General features: G+C 34.0%; 1 protein-coding gene across 2 annotated transcripts in view; it reads left to right on the top strand.

Annotated features, from left to right (window-relative positions):
• Positions 1 to 20,313, top strand: part of Dhc64C (dynein heavy chain, cytoplasmic) — a 52,893-nt gene that overhangs the window by 30,318 nt on the left and 2,262 nt on the right. Inside the window, exons 57-89 of one of the 2 annotated variants that reach the window (XM_068766782.1) lie at positions 37 to 182; positions 611 to 726; positions 808 to 999; positions 1,556 to 1,717; positions 1,930 to 2,039; positions 2,560 to 2,713; positions 3,257 to 3,465; positions 3,973 to 4,132; positions 4,300 to 4,401; positions 4,486 to 4,585; positions 6,160 to 6,358; positions 7,890 to 8,007; positions 8,178 to 8,393; positions 9,296 to 9,451; positions 10,092 to 10,265; positions 10,995 to 11,159; positions 11,866 to 12,002; positions 12,559 to 12,719; positions 13,243 to 13,385; positions 13,561 to 13,629; positions 13,831 to 14,004; positions 14,563 to 14,783; positions 15,706 to 15,874; positions 16,220 to 16,394; positions 16,839 to 16,956; positions 17,411 to 17,624; positions 17,733 to 17,805; positions 17,897 to 18,018; positions 18,346 to 18,531; positions 19,124 to 19,252; positions 19,397 to 19,502; positions 19,591 to 19,688; positions 20,155 to 20,283. In XM_068766782.1, the coding sequence (XP_068622883.1) occupies positions 37 to 182; positions 611 to 726; positions 808 to 999; positions 1,556 to 1,717; positions 1,930 to 2,039; positions 2,560 to 2,713; positions 3,257 to 3,465; positions 3,973 to 4,132; positions 4,300 to 4,401; positions 4,486 to 4,585; positions 6,160 to 6,358; positions 7,890 to 8,007; positions 8,178 to 8,393; positions 9,296 to 9,451; positions 10,092 to 10,265; positions 10,995 to 11,159; positions 11,866 to 12,002; positions 12,559 to 12,719; positions 13,243 to 13,385; positions 13,561 to 13,629; positions 13,831 to 14,004; positions 14,563 to 14,783; positions 15,706 to 15,874; positions 16,220 to 16,394; positions 16,839 to 16,956; positions 17,411 to 17,624; positions 17,733 to 17,805; positions 17,897 to 18,018; positions 18,346 to 18,531; positions 19,124 to 19,252; positions 19,397 to 19,502; positions 19,591 to 19,688; positions 20,155 to 20,283 (4,903 nt within the window). Of the gene's footprint in view, positions 1 to 36; positions 183 to 610; positions 727 to 807; positions 1,000 to 1,555; positions 1,718 to 1,929; positions 2,040 to 2,559; positions 2,714 to 3,256; positions 3,466 to 3,972; positions 4,133 to 4,299; positions 4,402 to 4,485; positions 4,586 to 5,142; positions 5,339 to 6,159; positions 6,359 to 7,889; positions 8,008 to 8,177; positions 8,394 to 9,295; positions 9,452 to 10,091; positions 10,266 to 10,994; positions 11,160 to 11,865; positions 12,003 to 12,558; positions 12,720 to 13,242; positions 13,386 to 13,560; positions 13,630 to 13,830; positions 14,005 to 14,562; positions 14,784 to 15,705; positions 15,875 to 16,219; positions 16,395 to 16,838; positions 16,957 to 17,410; positions 17,625 to 17,732; positions 17,806 to 17,896; positions 18,019 to 18,345; positions 18,532 to 19,123; positions 19,253 to 19,396; positions 19,503 to 19,590; positions 19,689 to 20,154; positions 20,284 to 20,313 lie in introns of both variants that reach the window. The other variant, XM_068766783.1, reaches the window with a different exon arrangement.

The raw sequence follows: 20,313 nt of genomic DNA, 5'->3' as shown, positions 1-20,313 counted from the left end.
TAAAAACATGGTACATTTTCTTAATTGTAATTACAGACCACTGGATAACTTGAGTGTTGAAGGATTAGTCAGACTCTGGGCTCATGAAGCTTTGCGTCTGTTCCAAGATCGTCTGGTCGAAGATAGTGAACGACAATGGACAGATGAGAACATAGATAACGTCGCTATGAGATTCTTCCCAGGTAAAGGCTTTTCTTACGCAAAAACTTTTAATAGCGCCAATCCATAGCTTTGCTAAAAACCATAATCTTGTCTACATTAAGAAAAATCCATGTAACTTGTCTGAAATATGTAATAATGTAGAAATAGTATTACAAAATTTGAATATATGAAAAATTATTTTTATTCTTACTGCCACCGCCAATTTAGTCTTTACATATATGTAAATATACATGTGTAAATAATTTACATAAATTATTTATAATTACATTTAATTACTTTTACTCCTTCTGTTACTATTTTAATTTTTCTTCATAATAGATAGAAACTATCTATAAAAAAAACATTTGATTCTTCTACATTTTACTTTATTCTTACTTACAGTATATGTTTAGCAAAATAACACTATTCTCTCTATTAAAATAATATTTCTTTAATGTGGTAAATATAGGTATCAACAGAGAGCAGGCATTGGCTCGACCCATTTTGTACAGCAACTGGTTAAGTAAAGATTATGTACCAGTTCAAAGAGACCAACTTCGCGAGTATGTTAAAGCAAGGCTTAAGGTATTGTTACTGTTATAAACCAAATTAATATTGGCGATATTTAGCATGAAATAAATGTAATTGACTTAATTGCTTTCTTAGGTATTTTATGAGGAAGAACTTGATGTTCCATTGGTGCTATTTGACGAGGTGTTGGATCACGTGTTGCGTATTGACCGTATATTCAGACAACCGCAAGGGCATTTACTTCTTATTGGAGTGTCGGGTGCGGGTAAAACAACCCTCAGCCGCTTCGTAGCCTGGATGAACGGACTCAGCATCTTCCAGATAAAGGTAATTCTGGTTGATTTTAATTATAAATTATTAAAAAAGCATATGTTTACCTTTTCATCACTACTTTTTAATGCAATTCAGATTAAAACTGATTCAAACCGAATCACAGTAATAGCAAAATATTTTATCAATATAATTAGAAATTGCAAGTAATATTAAGCTTATTTATATTTATAAAGCAGACCCATAAAGTTTATAATGTTAGGACATAGGCCTACACAGTAATCAAATATTTTTTTAGGTTTCTGGTTAAATGGGTCTCTTCTCGGGTTTTTTTTTCAATATTTAGAAGATATTGATCCGACATTAAATTTGGGGCTCATTTTTCTAGATGGGTTTGATTTACCCAGTTTCAATAGTTTTTTACAACAGGTGTCAAAGATTGTCGTAGTTATTTACTCGAATAGAGATCTTTCGTTTCCTCCGACGTTATTATCATTAAAGTATTTCTCTGTTTAAAGAAAAGGCTGCCACAGCAGAAAATAACAAGTGTTTGTTATGTTGGGATAATTAATAGAAATAGTTTGTATAACAATCACAACTCGCTGTTATGTAGGTACACAATAAATACACGGGTGCCGACTTCGACGAGGATCTGCGCTCGGTGCTTCGCCGCGCTGGGTGTCGTGATGAAAAAGTGGCCTTCATACTGGACGAGTCCAACGTATTAGACAGCGGTTTCTTGGAGCGTATGAACACTCTGTTGGCTAATGGAGAAGTATGTATACTGGATTATTTGGATGTAATAACAATAATTGTTATCATTTTGTAATTAAAATATTATTTTTTGATAAAAATTGTTGCTTTACTCAGTTTGTATCACTTAATGTAATCCGATAGTACAATTAAGTACATCAAGCAAAACATATTTAAAGGTGTTGAACTTGAAAATTAAGTGCAAGATGTTTCATGTGACTTATTTTTCTTTAGGTCCCTGGATTGTTTGAAGGGGATGAATTTGCAGCATTGATGACTCAATGTAAAGAAGGAGCTCAAAGGGAGGGATTAATGCTGGATTCAAATGATGAATTATATAAATGGTAATTATTCACTTTGAATCATTTACAGTGACCACTTGTGTATATCATCACAGTGTTGCCAAAAGCACTTAATTCAATAAAAAATAGAATTAGATTAGGCTCCCCTATTTATTGTCTTCTAACTTAAAGTTATTAATAGCTCATTAAAAACTGTCTATTTTCTTTTTTTGGGGAGACATTTTTTACACTGTAATAGAGTTCTTATAAATATTTACTTAATAAAATATTTAGCAGAATTAAAAAGTAGTACCAGTGTCTAAGAGATGCACCCTTAATGAAAGTATAACCAAATCAAATAAACCAAATTTCGTAGCCAAATAGGAGTAACCCGAAATTATATGCAAAAGTAAAGAAAACAGGTTGACCAATACCAAACCTTACCAAGTTGAGTCTATGTTAGTCAGATATCTCAGTTCTCAGAGGTTACATCGTATTTGTTATTAAATGTATTGTGTTTATTCACAATCCTTCCTTTTAAAACAAAGACATAGTTAACAAATAATTTTCAATTTTATTCCAGGTTTACGGGACAAGTAATGCGCAATTTGCATGTGGTATTTACTATGAACCCTTCATCAGAAGGGTTGAAAGACCGCGCCGCTACTTCACCCGCGCTGTTCAATCGATGCGTGTTAAACTGGTTCGGTGATTGGAGCGACGGTGCTCTTTTCCAAGTAACATATTTTCACTATTATTTTATTCTGTCAAAGGTTATTCTTTGCCTAATGCATTTCAATTCAAAAAGTAATAAGTCTTGTTTTAGAGTAGACATTTAGTTATAAATTAAGATATTAATCAGCCGTTCGATTAATATCTTAATTTAAACTAAATGTTATTTATTTATATTTAAAAGTTAACTTTGTGGTTCATAATATTTTTGTTTGATTACGCCTTTTTTGATTGTGAATAACGTTAAATATTTGTTCAAAGGTTTTAATTTACTCTAATTTGTGTGTAAAAAGATATATGATAATTTGATTGTTATAATGCTGTACCGAAAAATTAAAAAGAAAACTATCGGATCATTTTCAAGTTCAGCGTTTGTTAGCGCATTTGGCAATTTATTTTTATCAATACATTGTTATTAATTGTGAGAGCAAAAATAAAGAAATAGTTATCTATTTTAATTATTGTCTTCCTTTTATGTGTTTATTTGCTCTATATTCTTTTTAAAAAATAATTATTTTGTGAAGATATAGCAATTTTTTGTATGACAGGTGGGCAAGGAGTTTACGAGTCGCATGGACTTAGACTCCGCGGAATACGTGCCTCCCGAAGAATTCCCAGCCGCGTGCGGCGAGCTAAGCGCTCGACCGTCACATCGAGACGCGGTTGTGAACGCGTGCGTGTACGTTCATCTCACTCTGCACCGCGCGAACGCACGCCTCGCTAAGCGCGCGAACCGCACCATGGCCATCACACCGCGGTGAGTAAACCTGCTTACTTCAGCTCAAATGATTAACTCCCATTTTCATTTTATATTATATTCATTATGTATTCATTACATATTCAAAATGAAAAAATGCATTTTGTAAAAAACAAATAGGAGTGGCGCTTCGTTGTTACTATTTGTGTTACACGTTTTCGACCTCCCTGAAAATATTACTTTTGAAAATCTAGCGGGGTGGAACCTTGAAAGTAGTGGATAGGCATAAAAAAATTTAAAAATTTTAATGAAAACCAAATTCAAATTTCTGGAATAAAAAATAGTTTCTTTAATGTCCTTTATTGTTTATACGACTATGAGTGTCTTAAATAATCTGAGTTGTCTATGTAGCTCCCTTATGACTCTTTCCATGCTAGGCCATTTCATTGTCTGTTAACCGCGTGGGGGATCTTGCCGCAGGTTGTATTACATAACGGTTAATTAACAATTAATAAAAAGATGTCTTGAAGAGAAATAAATTAACTTAGAAAAAAATATATTTTTCAGCCACTACTTAGACTTTATTCAACAAATGGTGAAACTATACGCCGAAAAGCGTGCCGATCTGGAAGAGCAACAATTGCACTTGAACGTTGGTTTGGGTAAAATCGCAGAGACTGTGGAACAGGTTGAAGAGATGCAAAAGAGTCTCGCCGTCAAATCTCAGGTATTTAAGACATTAACTGTTTCAATTGCCTGAGAATATTTTTTAGGTCTTCAATAATACTTTCAAAACTTTCCATTACTATTTTAAGCCTTTACAATAGTATAAATTGTTATAAACACTTTTAATTTTTTTAAACCTGGTAACAAACATTTTATACCCACTTCTAGGAACTCCAAGCTAAGAACGAAGCAGCTAATGCAAAACTTCGTCAGATGATTAAAGATCAACATGAAGCTGAAAAGAAAAAAGTTGAAAGTCAAGAAATTCAGGTATGTTTAAATTTATATAAAACGTAAGAATATTACTTGTTAGTAGTAATATTATTCTATATCTAATATATTTTTCAATGCTAGGTTGCATTAGAGAAGCAAACTAAAGAAATAGAAGCGAAGAGAAAGGATGTCATGGCTGATCTTGCTCAAGTAGAACCTGCGGTCATAGAAGCACAAAACGGTTTGATTCCTTTTCTATTACATTACTCACTATTTATTATTTTTAAAACTTTCGAAATAAAAATTTTTAGATATATTTATTTTGTGCTACTGTTTATGGAGCACATATGTGCCTGTTTTAATTATTTTTTTATTCAAACTCGATTGAGTGTGTGTGAACCAAAACTTTTAAAAAACAATAATTTAGTTTTCACTTTGCTTATGTATATAATTCGCTAAGTTGTATTAATTTTTATGCTTCCTTCTTAATTTTACCCTTATCACATCTGTTTGTTTATATTGAAGTAGTTATAACGGACTATATTTTTTATCATTTACATGTATACAGTACAATCAATGCAATGTTTGAGTCATTCACAAAAAGATGTCTTTTTAGAACTCATGTAGTGTGTAATGTGTGCCAATTAATACATTTAACAAATTTCAGTGAGATTTTAATATAAAATTAGACAACAATGGTATTAAAATAAAAATAAAAACAAATTTGATTTAACCTGACGGGAATTAATACAATTGTTGTCTGTATAAGCCCCGTATTGTATATGGTCCCACAAACAGCGGTTCGATCGATCAAGAAACAGCAACTGGTAGAAGTTCGGTCAATGGCCAATCCTCCTTCCGTGGTCAAGATGGCATTGGAGTCGATTTGCACACTGCTCGGGGAAAAGGGGGACACATGGAAGGGCATCCGATCCGTTGTAATGAAGGACAACTTCATATCAACTATTGTTAACTTCGAAACTGAGAACATCACGTTAGTGTTGATATGTTTTTGATAGATAACGATAGCATGTTGTTTGCCTCGATAATAACCCCCAGTCTCTCCGATATGGTGATACTTTACTTTAGACCAATACATTCAAATATATTCTCCATTTAGTGTACTACTTTATAATATTAATTGAAAATTTTATGAGAATCATAATAATTTAACTTTCAATATGAAAAGGTAACGATTGTTATTTTTAATAACCTCATTTTGATGGATGTAACAATATGCTATCTTGTTAATTTTGTACTAAATAATTTATTTTAAAGTGAACCCTTATTTTAATCATTCCAGTAGATAGCAAGCGTACATTTGTTTCAGTCTATATTTATTGGCAAAAACATTGTAGTGTATCCATGCATTAGTTTTGTTATTTCAATGTCCATAGTTTAAACATATTGTTAAGCATTAATTTTGTATGAAATATTAGGCGATACTGTTGTGAATGATTATTTAGAACTTTGAAAAACGAATAATGTAAATATGCTAAGCTTGTTTGCGTATGTGATTTGTTGATATGAAATGTTATAACGCTACATACACTTGAATGTAATTAAAACGGCATCAACATAAGGCACACTAATAATAACAATGACCATGTTCGTATGTGACTAACACTGCTAAGCATCGTCGCGTGTCGGAGCCGTCGAGGTCCGCGCGACGCGGTCGGGTCGTTGCAACGGCAACGGCCGCATGCAACATCGCTAAACGCCTCTTGTCTCTCTCTTTTTTGTAATCTCTCGCTCTCGCTTCGTGCTGGTGACGGACGCGATGTGGAACCGACGACCGACCGTTGCGCTGTACAGCCGTGAAATCTATAAAGAAGCAGCATTTGGTGGAAGTGCGCTCGATGGGCAACCCCCCGGCTTTAGTGAAAGTCGCCCTGGAATCGATTTGCCTGCTACTCGGCGAGAACGCCACCGACTGGAAGGCGATCCGCGCGGTCATCATGCGCGAGAACTTCATCAACAGCATCGTCTCCAACTTCTCCACCGAGGACATCACGTGAGCACCGCCGCTTCTATAACCTCCAATATCCCGCACCCTACATCCCTCTACTCTAACAGAACATCACTTTTCCACTCTTTCCTTTCCCAGCTGTCTTCATCGCTTTATATAAACCATCCCTTTCCTTTTAAATAACATATGTTCATGAAACTTCTCATTGTATAGATAGCAAATCCATTTACTTTCATAATGATTTTGATTCTCTGATAGTGCTAAAACATTTGTTTTATGGTTTTTATTTTAAATTGGTTTGTTCACTTAAAGATTGGAATTATATTTTGTAATCAGCACTTACTTTGGTTTTTTTAAATAGACTCAATATTATTATAGACATTTTTGTAAACCTTATTTTGTTCCATATAGTTTTTAAATAGTAATGTCTTTTTGTTAATTGTCTATTAATTGTATTTAGTTCTTTTAAAAATATGGTAAGACCACATTCATACAAGTATCATCATTACCCTATAACCTTCCTTTCCATATGTTTTCTCAATAGTGTAAAGGTGGTGGTAAATGTATGCGATACCATCAGTTCGTTAAAGTTACTAACACATTGATTGCAAAGACATTTAGAAAAAATTTGGAAATACTTATTGCCTAAAAAAAAAATTTGACGCAATGATTTTATTTATGCAATCATCGAATCAACAATGATAATTATAAGCGTTGTGAATATTGTTAATGGTAAATCTCTATTTATAGTAAAAATAGTTTTTTTACTGATGGTATTAGTTTTAATTTAAAAAGCATGACTGTTTGAATTATCATATATATGTTTTTGTTTAGTTTTTGCGATTTATTTTTAATGCTTTTAAGCAAGCTTATTGCATGCAAAATGTTGAGTTGGGTGAAAGTTTTTCGCTTGCTGATGGGTTTTGGAATAAAAACATGTTATTAAGAGGTGAAAATTTTCATTCTTCGCAACTTACAATGGCATGATCTTGGTTACGGTACTAACTAATTTTTAACACTGGTGTATGTTTAAAAAAGATAAATGTGTGAACACATACTTAACAAATAACATTACCCGAAATATTTCGTTTACACCAAATACTTCAAATATTTTAATTTTTAATTGAATTATGTACCAAAGTAAATCAATCTGCAGTGATACGAATTCAGTATTCACTATTAAAACTTGCGGTACAAGTTCTTTCTTTATTGCATGAATGTATTTGCCAATAAATAATGTCCATCAACACATTTGACACCAAGAAAGCCATTAAAAGCACTCCAAAGTCTATAAATTGACTGGCTTATTATTTTTCACATCTCATTTTTTTGTTTGCTATCTATTTATATGAAGTCATTGATTTTCTCATACAATTTGGTTTTGCTATGTGGGTGGTAAGTGACGTCCTATCCAATGCCCAGGTGAAAAGTCAATATTGTAATGTGCATGAATTGTGGTTGAAAGGATTTTTTAATGGCATAAGTGGTATGGAGGTGCATTTGTCATTCAGTTTTGTCGTTTTGGGGTATATATATTTCGATAAAGACCAGGTTACTAATCGATTTTATGTGTCAGTGACGATGTTCGCGAGAAAATGAGAACTCGATACCTCAGTAATCCGGATTACAACTTTGAAAAAGTAAACAGAGCTAGTATGGCCTGTGGTCCCATGGTGAAATGGGCTATTGCACAGGTAAATGTTTTTCATTATCTAGTTTAATTATTTATAAAATGATTAACGTATGTTTAAAACTAAAACTTAATACTTAAATTTATTTTATCGAAATGTCATAAAATATTATTAGTATTATTTAAACTTTGACAGTAGTTTAACTCTTGTCTGTGGAATTAACCACTTTTCAGATTGAATACGCTGACATGTTGAAACGTGTCGAACCTCTGCGTAATGAACTGAAGGCTTTAGAAGATCAGGCCCAGACCAACGTTAAGGCTGGTAATGACGTACGAGAACTGATTGAACAGTTAGAGAAGTCCATTGCATCGTACAAGGAAGAATATGCGCAACTGATTAGCCAGGCGCAAGCCATTAAAACTGATCTTGAAAACGTACAAGCCAAGGTATGTTTGTTGAATATACTATACTTAATATAAGTTTACGTTAGTTTCATTTAGCTAAATACAAAATTGAATATATAATATATATATATATATATATATATATATATATATATATATATTCAATTTTGCATTTAGCTAAGTCATAAGTATGCCTGTTTATATAAGGTTAATAACTGAATAAAATATAAAACTATATTAAACGGCTCGAAAGATGAACGATATACAGCATATACAGGTCACATAGTATTTGTTCATATGGAGGGTAAGTGAATTATTTAAGAATACATTTCTCTTATCATCATTACTTTAATCGTAGAATGTCATTCAGTATCACTCAATTCCTTGTTGTTGGCAAAATTACTATCAAATTACTCTGATGACGAGCTCACAATATGTCTTCCTTTTTGTACTTGCCGGTACATGGAATTCGTCTTCGCTTTCATTATTTTTTGGTGCATATACAAAAAGCTCGAAAATGTAAAAAATATAAATAGTGGTAAATAAAGTAGAATACGAAAATAAATAGGTAAGTGTAACTACATACACGTCGCTCATCAATACTTCATTCACTCTCAATAACGAAATTATACTGACCTCCCTCGTGTCTTAAACTCATGTTGGAACATGCATGTATGTCGCATACCTTTGTTGCAAGCAGTTATGCGTCCCACCTGTCCCAGGGAGCAACATAAGTTGGAAAACGTAGTCATACATCCTTCGCGTACTCGCTACTGTTTACGTTGGACATATTTATACGTCTCGCTCGGTTAGCAGGTTAAGAACTTACATCAGACAGTAAATGCGTCAACATCTCATTTGATTTTTAACAATTATCTGTCGAAGTAAATATGCCTCTCTCGAAAGCATTAATACATAAAGTTGACCTGATTGTTTGATTTTAGGTGGACAGATCGATAGCGTTACTTAAGAGTCTGGTGATAGAGCGGGAACGGTGGGAGGCGAGCTCGGAGACGTTCCGGTCCCAGATGAGCACCATCGTCGGTGACGTACTGCTCTCCGCCGCCTTCATCGCATATGGTGGATACTTTGATCAACATGTGAGTGAAATAAATAATGCATTTTTTCAACTGTAGCAATATAAAGTTTAACCATGTTAACGAAAATATTAAAAACTAAATTAATGTTAAGAGATATCATTATTAAAAAAAAACTATATACTCCATGTATACAAACTGATACAATATTCAAACAAATTTAACCCTTCTGAAATGCTGTTGAAGTACACAAATGATCACTACTCTTGATCCACAGTTAGATATAAATATATTTTACTACAATGTTACTTATAATTCCGACTTAGTTCATTCTGCTTTACCAGTCCTAAGCGTTCTGGTTTGGAATAAACTTCGTCTCTGAATTAGAAAGTCAGCAAACTATTATATGTTCAAGAAGAAGGTTCGAGACCGAATCAAAATTATTAACAATTATATACCTACCTATTAGTTATTTCTGCACCTGGTTGACTATAAAATAATGCCTATAAGGTTGGATACACATATGTAAAAATGGTAAATAAATAAATAATGATAATGGTTCATGACTACATGTAAGTCGTAAGAGAAATTGCGCGTAGACTTATCTCTCTCCCTCTACCCTAGATAGATGAATTTACTGCTTAAGACAATTTACTATAGATATGATATAGATAATAAATTATGACATGTTTTCTGTATATAGTACCGTCAAAACCTTTTCACGACGTGGACAAGCCACTTAGCAGCTGCGAGCATCAAGTACCGTGCAGACATCGCGCGTACTGAATACCTCAGCAACCCGGACGAGCGGCTCCGCTGGCAAGCAAATGCGTTGCCTACCGACGAATTGTGCGTTGAAAACGCCATCATGCTTAAGGTGAATAAATAATACCAGGAATTTATTTTTCAGAATGTTCTATAGTATTGTTACGAGTTTCTAGGTAAAATAAAATGCCTTTAATGAAGTTTAGTCGCAGCTAAGCGATATAAAGATTACATGGTGTTCGCTTCGTAGTATTAATTCGCTCTACTTTGGTAATTCTTCAAAAATCGCTCTACGTCCGTAGAGTTAGCTTTACTGCTCTCATGTCAATCAAAACTTCTGCGCGAAGAGACCACGCCGGTTACGCTTTGGTATCGCATTGTGTTACCATTGCAGCACTCGCGCTATTGTACGAAACGAAAATGTACCGAAAGACGCCGCTGAACAGTAATTCCGGCTCACGTAAAGTAAATTTTACAAGAGAACCATAAGATTCACTCTTCAATTCAAACAGAATTCAGAAAGCAGAACTTGCAATATCTAGTCCACACGTCCTGATTTCACTGTACAATAGGTCGATGTGCAATGTCTATCGCCGGGTACTGTACTTCTATTCAAATTCGAGATTATAGACCGAAAATAGACTGGTAATGCGTTTTTATGATCTTATTTTCAAACACCGGATTCCTATGAACCATGACTTAGTACTTACTTTTTTAATACATGCTAAGGAATAGGTAGGTTCTTGTTTCCTTAATACAGTTACATATTTAATAAAAAAAGTCATACCAGTTTACATATAAGGTAGTATGATATTTTTATTCAAATATAACTTTTTTTTAGCGCTTCAACCGCTACCCGCTGATCATTGACCCGTCGGGTCAGGCCACGGAGTTTATAATGCGAGAGTTCAACGAACGCAAGATCACCAAGACTTCATTCCTCGATGATTCCTTTAGGAAGAACTTAGAATCAGCTCTACGTTTCGGCAATCCACTTCTCGTTCAGGTCAGTGCAAGTCATTCTAATAAATTATCACGATTGTTTTCTCACTTCTTTACAAACATAATACTATCAAATAAAATGTCTATCATTTGTATAGTGATAAAAATATTCCAACAACTTTTAAACTAGTGTGTGTACCTCTTATTTTAACTGAAATAACTATGACTACATCTAAACAAAACATTTCCATTCCACATTATGGGTAGTTTTCTTAATAACAAAGCAAATACGATATTTACCATGTCATCAATATATATTAAATGATGAATGAATATATGTAAAAGTAAGTGTTCACTGTCTCTGATCTTAATTACAACACAGAATCACTTATCAAAGAGTGTATAACTTATTAAATTTAAGAGATTTATTAAGCACAGGCTCTGTCAAAAGACCTATTACTCTATTTCAGAGTATGTTAACGATGAAAGTATTTAGAATTGACGTGGTTCTAATTTTAAGGGAAAAAAATTGTTAAAACAATAAGAGTCTTGTTAGTTCTTCTCAACAGGCGCATTACGACCTAATGTAAACGTTTTTATAGACTGACAGATATAAATGATTGTAATGATCTCATATTTTGACTTCTTGTGTACGTAAGACAAATGAATTCATACCATGGGTGCAATGTAAACGTGATCTGTAAAGTGTATAAATTTGTTTGTAATACTTATTTTATTATAACATATTTTACGTGCTAATTTCAAAATAGGATGTGGAGAACTATGATCCAATACTGAACCCAGTGCTGAACCGAGAGCTGCGACGCACTGGCGGTCGAGTGCTGATCACTCTCGGCGACCAGGACATCGATCTTAGTCCGTCTTTCGTCATTTTCCTCAGTACAAGGTATAGTATACAATAATTTCTGACATTATTTTGTTTTCTTCATACTCGTTCGGAAACAACTGCTTGCATGTGTTAAAATATTTTTTAGAATAATAATAATCATGGGATAACAAAGGTAGAGCTTTTGTTGATTATTCATTCAAGTTGTCCTACAAAAAATTTCAAGTATTAAACTACGATTGAACATAACAATATACTATATAGTTCTACCTAACTATATAACTATATAGTTGAAATGTTGAATATACAAAGAAAAAACTTTGATTTTGATAAAATCCCGGGATGTAAATGGGCAAGAGTGATGAAATAAATGAAGACAGACAAAAGTTATGAACGAAAATAATTTGTCAGTTAATTGATTTTTAGAGTGATTTCTAATAAAAAAATACTTTAGGTATATGTAATCCTAACTTATAATTTAATCTGATTTATCTTCTTTAATAGTTGTTTTTGCAAAGGATTGCCGTAAGCCCCTTGTCTTGCCGCGCACATCTATGGCGCGGTACAGCAGTTTTGATGCTACATTGTATAAGAATAGCTTATGATTTCATTTTAGGGATCCGACAGTGGAGTTCCCTCCGGATATGTGCTCGAGAGTGACCTTCGTTAACTTTACCGTGACGCGATCCTCTCTGCAATCGCAGTGCCTGCACAGAGTACTCAAAGCGGAACGACCCGACATAGACACCAAACGATCTGATCTGCTCAAATTGCAAGGTAATGTTACTTCTTTTTGGTCACGGACTTAATAACTTAGATTCTCGATAAACTGCTGTATAGCAGTGACAGACCACTTTATTGAAGTTATACAACTAAGATTCCTGATTCATTCCAGAAAGAAAAAGGGTTGAGTAAGCTTGTAGGCATACTAGGCAGGGTTATAGATATATGTATTTTTACGATACTGTATTTGCCAGACAGAAGTGCGAAAACCTTTAGAAAAAGCAAACGCATGTAAACGCATCTTTAAATTACAATTGTTAATGCCCACTTATAAAACAGTGATTGTAGTGCACTGTCATACTGTATAAGTCTTTCCGACGAATATATTTTTTTTGTATGATGGTATTAATAAATAACAATAACATTATTCATGTGACGCGTTTTAAAAATAATTATGTTTTTACACAACATAAATTAATAGTTTTTTGTAGTTAAATGAATTTTGAATCTAATTATTTCTTTTTCTTCAGAAGTTTAATCCAAATGTTCAAAATCATCTTTTAATTTCTTTATGCAGGCGAATTCCACCTCCGATTGAGACAACTTGAGAAGTCGTTATTGCAAGCTCTCAATGATGCTAAGGGTAAAATTCTTGATGACGACTCTGTTATAGCTACACTTGAAACACTTAAAAAGGAGGCTGATGATATTGGGCAAAAGGTAACTGTCACTTTCTCATAATAAACTCATATTAAATTATTACAATTGCCTGGTTCAGGAGACACAATGAACGAAAAAACTCTCTGAATTTGTGATTGAATTATACAGATCAAAGATTTCTGTAACACTGATGTAAATTAATAAATGTTATTACTGTTTTTTTATAACATAACAGGTTGAAGAAACTGACAAGGTTATAGCTGAAATCGAAACCGTTAGCCAGCAATATTTGCCTCTATCACAAGTAAGTTATCTTTCCATTTTTATAAATAAGTTCATGAAAATTTATTAGATTTTTATTTTATTTGAAATTTTAATTCTGGATTTTGAAAAAAGTTATAATGAAAGCTAATTTTTTATTACTTGTGTGAACCTTAATTTTTTTATACTTAGAAACTTTACATCAATACAAGAGGTACATAATAATTTAATATAAATTTCACAGGCTTGTAGCAGTATTTACTTTACAATGGAATCGCTCAACCAAGTGCACTTCTTATACCAATACTCACTGAAGATGTTCCTAGACATATTCAGTTCAGTGCTAGTGTGTCCACTGCTCAACGGAGTCACCGACTACACGGCGCGATTGAACACCATAACAGAGGAATTGTTCACGGTATATTATTTATTTTTTTATTGCTACACATAAATTAGCCTCTCCTATAGATTTCCAATAAGGAAAAGTTAGAACCAAGCTGTATTCAGCGAATTTACCGAAAAGCTTAACAAGATCTACTTCCACTTTGGAGATGGGTGGACATCCATGGTCTCCACTCTAGACCCTTAAGGCGTCAGCAGCCATCTGTTCTGTGGCCTACCACCTTCAACTTGTCAATGTCTATGTCAGCTACTTGAGTAGAATTATTTTGTTTTTACATTATAATGTATATCCGTCTCTTTTTGCCCTTAAGGGCAATTTATTCTTCTAATACTAAATATTTTAACGATATTTACGATGCCTCCTTATTTCTTCATTTCTCGTGGTTTCGGTAGCACTTTTATTCACGATTAATAACTTTGTAACGAAGTAACTTTTAGTTTAGACCTAGATATTTTTTTAACATCGATGTTTTATACATGAGAAGTGAAACAATTTAACGACAACAAAATGTATATATTTTATTGTTGTTGTATATGTATTGTCTATAAACCACATAATGTATTTGTTTCCCAGGCGGTTTACGAGCGCGTGGCGCGCGGGATGCTACACACAGACCGATTGACATTCGCGCTGTTGTTGTGCCGCATACAATTGAAAGGTACAGGCGCGGAAGACACCCTGGAGCGCCAATTCGGTGTGTTCCTCCGTGGCAAGGAGGGCTTTGTCGCCAATTCGGAGCCCCTAGACCCACTCACGCACCAGCAGCACGACGCTGCTGCACGGCTTAGCTCCAGGTACTATACACTCATAACTACGAATTACTAATACCTAGGAATTATAGCCGAAGATATATGTCGGTGCAACGACTCGTACAGATAGTCAATTAACTTTATAAATTAATATTTTGCTTAATCACTTACGTTGTCAATTGACTTACCGGCGCCAATGCCACACGTGCACGGATAGATCCTGTTTAAACAAACGGCCACACTATCGATGCTTCACAATTCGTATTCTAGTTTTCTTTGTAAGATTCACCATGCCAAGTAATCATCAAAACTACAATTGTGAGGTCAGTGCTGTGCAACAATGCTGCCACTTCATGCTTTTTAAAAATGTTTTCGGAGTTAATACTCTGTCATATATGTATGATTACCACTTTATTTACTTTTCTACCATATTATACTCTTATACATATTTTTGAACCTTAACGCAACATAATTGTAACTTCTAACATTTTTTTGATGAAAAAAAGTTCTTTCTTTTAATAAATCACCAAAACATGCTTTCACACATGTAATATATAATAAAATAGTAGGCAACGTTAGACGCAATGGGCAGTTTATTCAGTCCGAGAGATTAATAATTGCAAAAACGCAATCCTCAACTTTTGTAAGGGAAACAGTTCATGTATAATTGTGATATGTAATTGTCGAATTACTCAAATTGCCACATCAGCGGAAAAAACTAGAAATAAAATCTCGTCATTTATTTGTGTATAATAACTAAAACATATGACATTTATTTAACAATTAAACTACTTCTCCAACACAGAGATCTAGTCGCTAGCACATAATGTTCTGCACTCAGACCCTGCACAGAGTAACTTGTATCATATCCATCATATAATTATTTTATCCTATCTGAATATAGTTTGTTTTTAAACGTTACTTAATTTGTGATCTATTTAAATTTAATGAATTTTGTTTCATGTAGGCTTCCAGAATTCCGCCGTCTTCTAGAAAAAGCAGCGGATCTTCCAGAACTTTCAGCTTGGCTGTCGCAAGCGGCACCTGAACAGTGTGTACCCACGCTGTGGGACACAGAACCCAGTGCACCACCCGCGCCTCATTCTCTCGCTATGTATCGCTTACTGCTCATACAGGTAACAATAACACTACCCTAATTGTCGAGTCATTTTATTGTTTTAAATTAGACTACCTCTTCTTTACTTTTATATATTACTCTATGACGCGATTTGTAATCATTTTTATTATTATTGTTAACTTTAACATCTAAAATTATTGCCACCGTCATCTTTAATTTAAAATATCTAAATGAATTTGTGCATATTTTAAAAGTATGTGTCTTTGTGTAAACATTTGTATTAATACAGTATCAAGCAGGCCTACAAAAAAATTATGATTATTGTAAAAATCCGAATGAATAAATATCGTTTGAATATATTTTATAGAAATCCAAAACTATTTTTTCGTGGGGGCTTTCACAGGCATTCCGCCCCGACCGGGTTATCGCTGCTGCGACGCAGTTGGTCGCCGCCGTACTGGGCAGTAGCTTCATGTCCAAAGCAGAAACTGAACTTGATCTAGCAACCATCACCGAGAGCCAACTCAATGCTACCACGCCAGCTTTGCTTTGCTCCGTGCCGGGATATGACGCCAGCGGTAAAATTTATATGACGCTTTAAAAATTATGGTTAAATTTGTAGCGATATGCATATCTAAGCATATATTATAAGCAGAGTGTAGAGAGAGCTGTATGTCGCAATACTGATCTCGTTTCGCGACTCCGCCTTTGCAATAAAAGCCGAGGCGAACGGAATCTACCATGCTTTACAATTTTGAGGGGACTCGCCATCAGCTCTATGTTTCGGGTTAACCATATACATTCCTTTTAGCTTCACCATGGGTAAGCAGGCCCTCCCCCTCCACATGGCGGAAACCAATTCATTAATGGTATCAAGGGCCTTCTTTATTTGAGTCTATTTTCCGCATTCCCAAAAATCTCATGTATTTGAATAAAAAATATATTTTATAAGTATGATAAATGAATATATCTTGTACATACAAAATACTTCTATGATTTAAATTTGTAATTTAAATTCCTAGGTCGAGTGGATGACATGGCAACAGAATTAAATAAACCACTTTCAAGCATCGCTATCGGTTCCGCGGAAGGCTTCAACCAAGCCGAGCGAGCCATTAACACTGCGTGCAAGACTGGACGGTAATTATTTTCAAATTCCAATCTATAATTACTAATATCTATAAATATGCAAATTTACTGAAACCCCAGATACATGTCTGATAACTTTGAACTATATCTAGTAGTACTGTTTCGTAACTTTTTATAACATTAGTCACCTGCCTACTCATTGTCTCTTCACCACCTTGAGCTGACTGGTAAAAAATGCCTAAAAGAATAAAGTCCGTCATTGCTAAATTTGTCAAAAGATTATTAAATAAATATGGTATTTGTGACGTGGCCCAATTTGGGTAAGGTGAAATTGTAGTATAACCATTGTTGTATATCTAGTATGGTCATAATTATGACAAATTTCCAAAGTGCACACATCAGTAATATATCTTTTTTTTTGTAAACCAAATGATTAAAATAAGTCGTGTGATGAAGGTAAGTGATCAAAGTAATCATTTATTCTAACGATTATCATTTCTTTTAGTTGGGTCATGCTTAAGAACGTCCACTTGGCTCCTGTCTGGCTTGTGCAGCTGGAGAAAAAGCTCCACTCACTGCAACCTCATCCCAACTTCCGTCTGTTCCTTACAACGGAGATCAGCCCCAAGTTGCCGGTCAATCTCCTACGTGCAGGCCGAGTTGTTGTCTTTGAACCGCCTCCCGGTATTCGCGCAAATCTGCTTAGGACTTTTGCCACTGTAAGTATTAATATATTTTTACAAAATATTTTTCCATTAATAGTGTTCTTTTTAGAACGACTTGTCAGTGTCCATTTTTTATGTACAATATAATATACTCACTTACAGGTTCCAGCAGCTCGCATGATGAAACCACCTTCCGAACGTGCGAGATTATACTTCCTTCTGGCTTGGTTCCATGGTAATTAGACATCACTTGCTCTTTAAATTTCATTTTAAATTTATTTCTTATTTAAACTTATTAATATTGATGTGGTTTACACTCTTATTAGGCATAGTACAGGAGCGTCTCCGCTACGTACCGTTGGGTTGGGCTAAATACTACGAGTTCAATGAGTCTGATCTGCGTGTAGCTTGCGACACGCTCGATACTTGGATCGATGCTACAGCCATGGTATGCTATTGTTGCTAATGCAAGCAATTTACCTATTTTCAAATTATTTTATTATATTTAGTTCCCTAAAAATTAAAATATTTAAAATTAATAGCAATTAGTTATAAGCTTTTGATGGCTATTTATTTGGGCCATGATTTAAATAATGAAATCATTTTCAATCACATGATTTTATAAATATTTTTGTTGAACCCTGTGTTTAGTCTAAATTTATAAATCTTATCAGAAATTTTATTTTGAATCTCTGCAATATCTTTCAATTTCAAAAAGATTTACGTGAGTTTTATGCAGATGAAGATAATTATAAAAAAAATCATTTTAAATCAGGGCCGTACGAATCTGCCCCCTGAGAAAGTCCCGTGGGAAGCTCTGGTGACATTGCTGTCACAGTGTATCTACGGAGGCAAGATCGACAATTTATTCGACCAGCGATTGCTACACTCCTTCCTTTGCAAACTTTTCACGCCCAAGTCATTCGAAGCAGACTTTGCTCTCGTCGCTAATGTGGATGGGGTAAGTTATGTTATGGGTTGATTTACATTTTGCTGTTTCCTATTTCCTATAAAAATGCAATCAAATTATAATATTCTCGCTAGAAACAGCTATCTTTTAAGTCTCATTAATCACATATATTTTTAAAAGTTTTTTACTAAATAAATTGCAGAATGGTAACTTTAAACAGTGCCTGCTATTAAGATGATGTACATGTGCTAGCCATTTCTTTAAAATTTGCTTAATTCTTCTCCACACGAATGTAACATATTGTTAAAAATAAAAAAAAGTTATCTTTATTTTGATCTTACATTACTTGGGCTTGTAAGTATATAGCAAGTAAAATAATTATATAAAGAAATATATATTTTTAAAGTGAGCTATAACATATATTTTAAATAATAGTTTGTATATGCAGGGATGTCACCAACATTGGTGAACAAGTAAAACACGAAAAACAGTAATTGTGTCTTCATCATTTAAAAAATGTTTTATTTTACGTAAAATATTTTTACTTTGACTATTTGAAGATTTCTCCTTGTTACAAATGTATAACTTATTGTTTGATTTTGTAAATAAAATTTCTTAAAATTAACAAAGTAAACCTGTACAGGCGAGCGGCAACCAGCGGCATATCACAATGCCGGACGGTAACCGTCGTGACCACTTCCTTAAGTGGATTGAGGATCTCTCCGACCGGCAGACGCCCTCATGGCTTGGATTGCCTAACAATGCTGAGAAGGTTAGACTATGTAGTCTTTATCCATATATATAACAAAACTATATTTTGTGAATTATATAGGGAACCTTTTTGATATTTACTCAGAAGGTTTCCAAGTTTATATGTATGATTTTACACCTTTGACTGACAAATGTTAAAAAATAGGTATTGCTGACCACCCAAGGAAGTGACTTAGTGTCTAAGTTGCTGAAAATGCAACAACTGGAAGATGAAGAGGAGCTTGCTTACAATGCCGCACAAGATGATCCCAGTAAGTTTGTTAACAAAAATTACCTTCAACAACCCATGATCATGTTACATGTCCAAGTTCTTTAACTTTCTAAAATTTTATCTACCAGATGCTATAGTAGTTGTGGGCGATGGCAGACCGGCTTGGATGAAGACTCTCCACCAAACTGCCACAGCTTGGTTGCAGTTGTTCCCACAGGAGCTCCCGGTAACATTATAAAAATAACCCTTGTTAAGAAATTCAAGCACAGTTTGTTTCCTGTGCCCTTGTCTTTGGTAGTTACGGTAAATAAACTTTAAAAATATAATTAATAATAATGTCTGTTAAACATTACCTCAATGTACTTCTTCAGAAAACTATATTATTATCTTTATGTCAACGAATTTTGCGGCCAATTGTACGATAAGCATGCAGAAGGCTTTATGCAAAAACTAATAAAACAATATTTTGCAAGTAACAATAAATAAATTTGTTGCACATATGCTGGGACTACTCTAAGGAGATATAGAATAGAAATCAAAAAGGATTTTTGCTGTGAATTTTGGTATAGTTGATATTTCTTCTCAATGTGTCTAATACATGTACAACAGTATTTTAATTAATAATTAAACCTCTAGCTTTGTTTTTTTATTTTGTTTTGCACATGTTAATTCTTATTTTATTTTATTATCAGACGTTGCGCCGTACTGTGGAAAACATCAAAGACCCTCTGTATCGGTTCTTCGAGCGCGAGGTAGCGGCTGGTGCTTCGCTCCTGCAGCAAGTTTTGCACGACCTCAGAAACGTGATCTCTATCTGCCAGGTGAAATACCATCTAATTAAATACACTGAA

Source organism: Battus philenor, unplaced genomic scaffold (genome assembly GCF_028537555.1).
Source record: "Battus philenor isolate CCGP_79_NKW_IND1 unplaced genomic scaffold, ilBatPhil1.0.hap1 SCAF_21, whole genome shotgun sequence".
Classification (NCBI taxonomy): domain Eukaryota; kingdom Metazoa; phylum Arthropoda; class Insecta; order Lepidoptera; family Papilionidae; genus Battus; species Battus philenor.
Note: the sequence above shows the minus strand (reverse complement) of the source record. Positions and strands in the feature narration are given on the sequence as shown.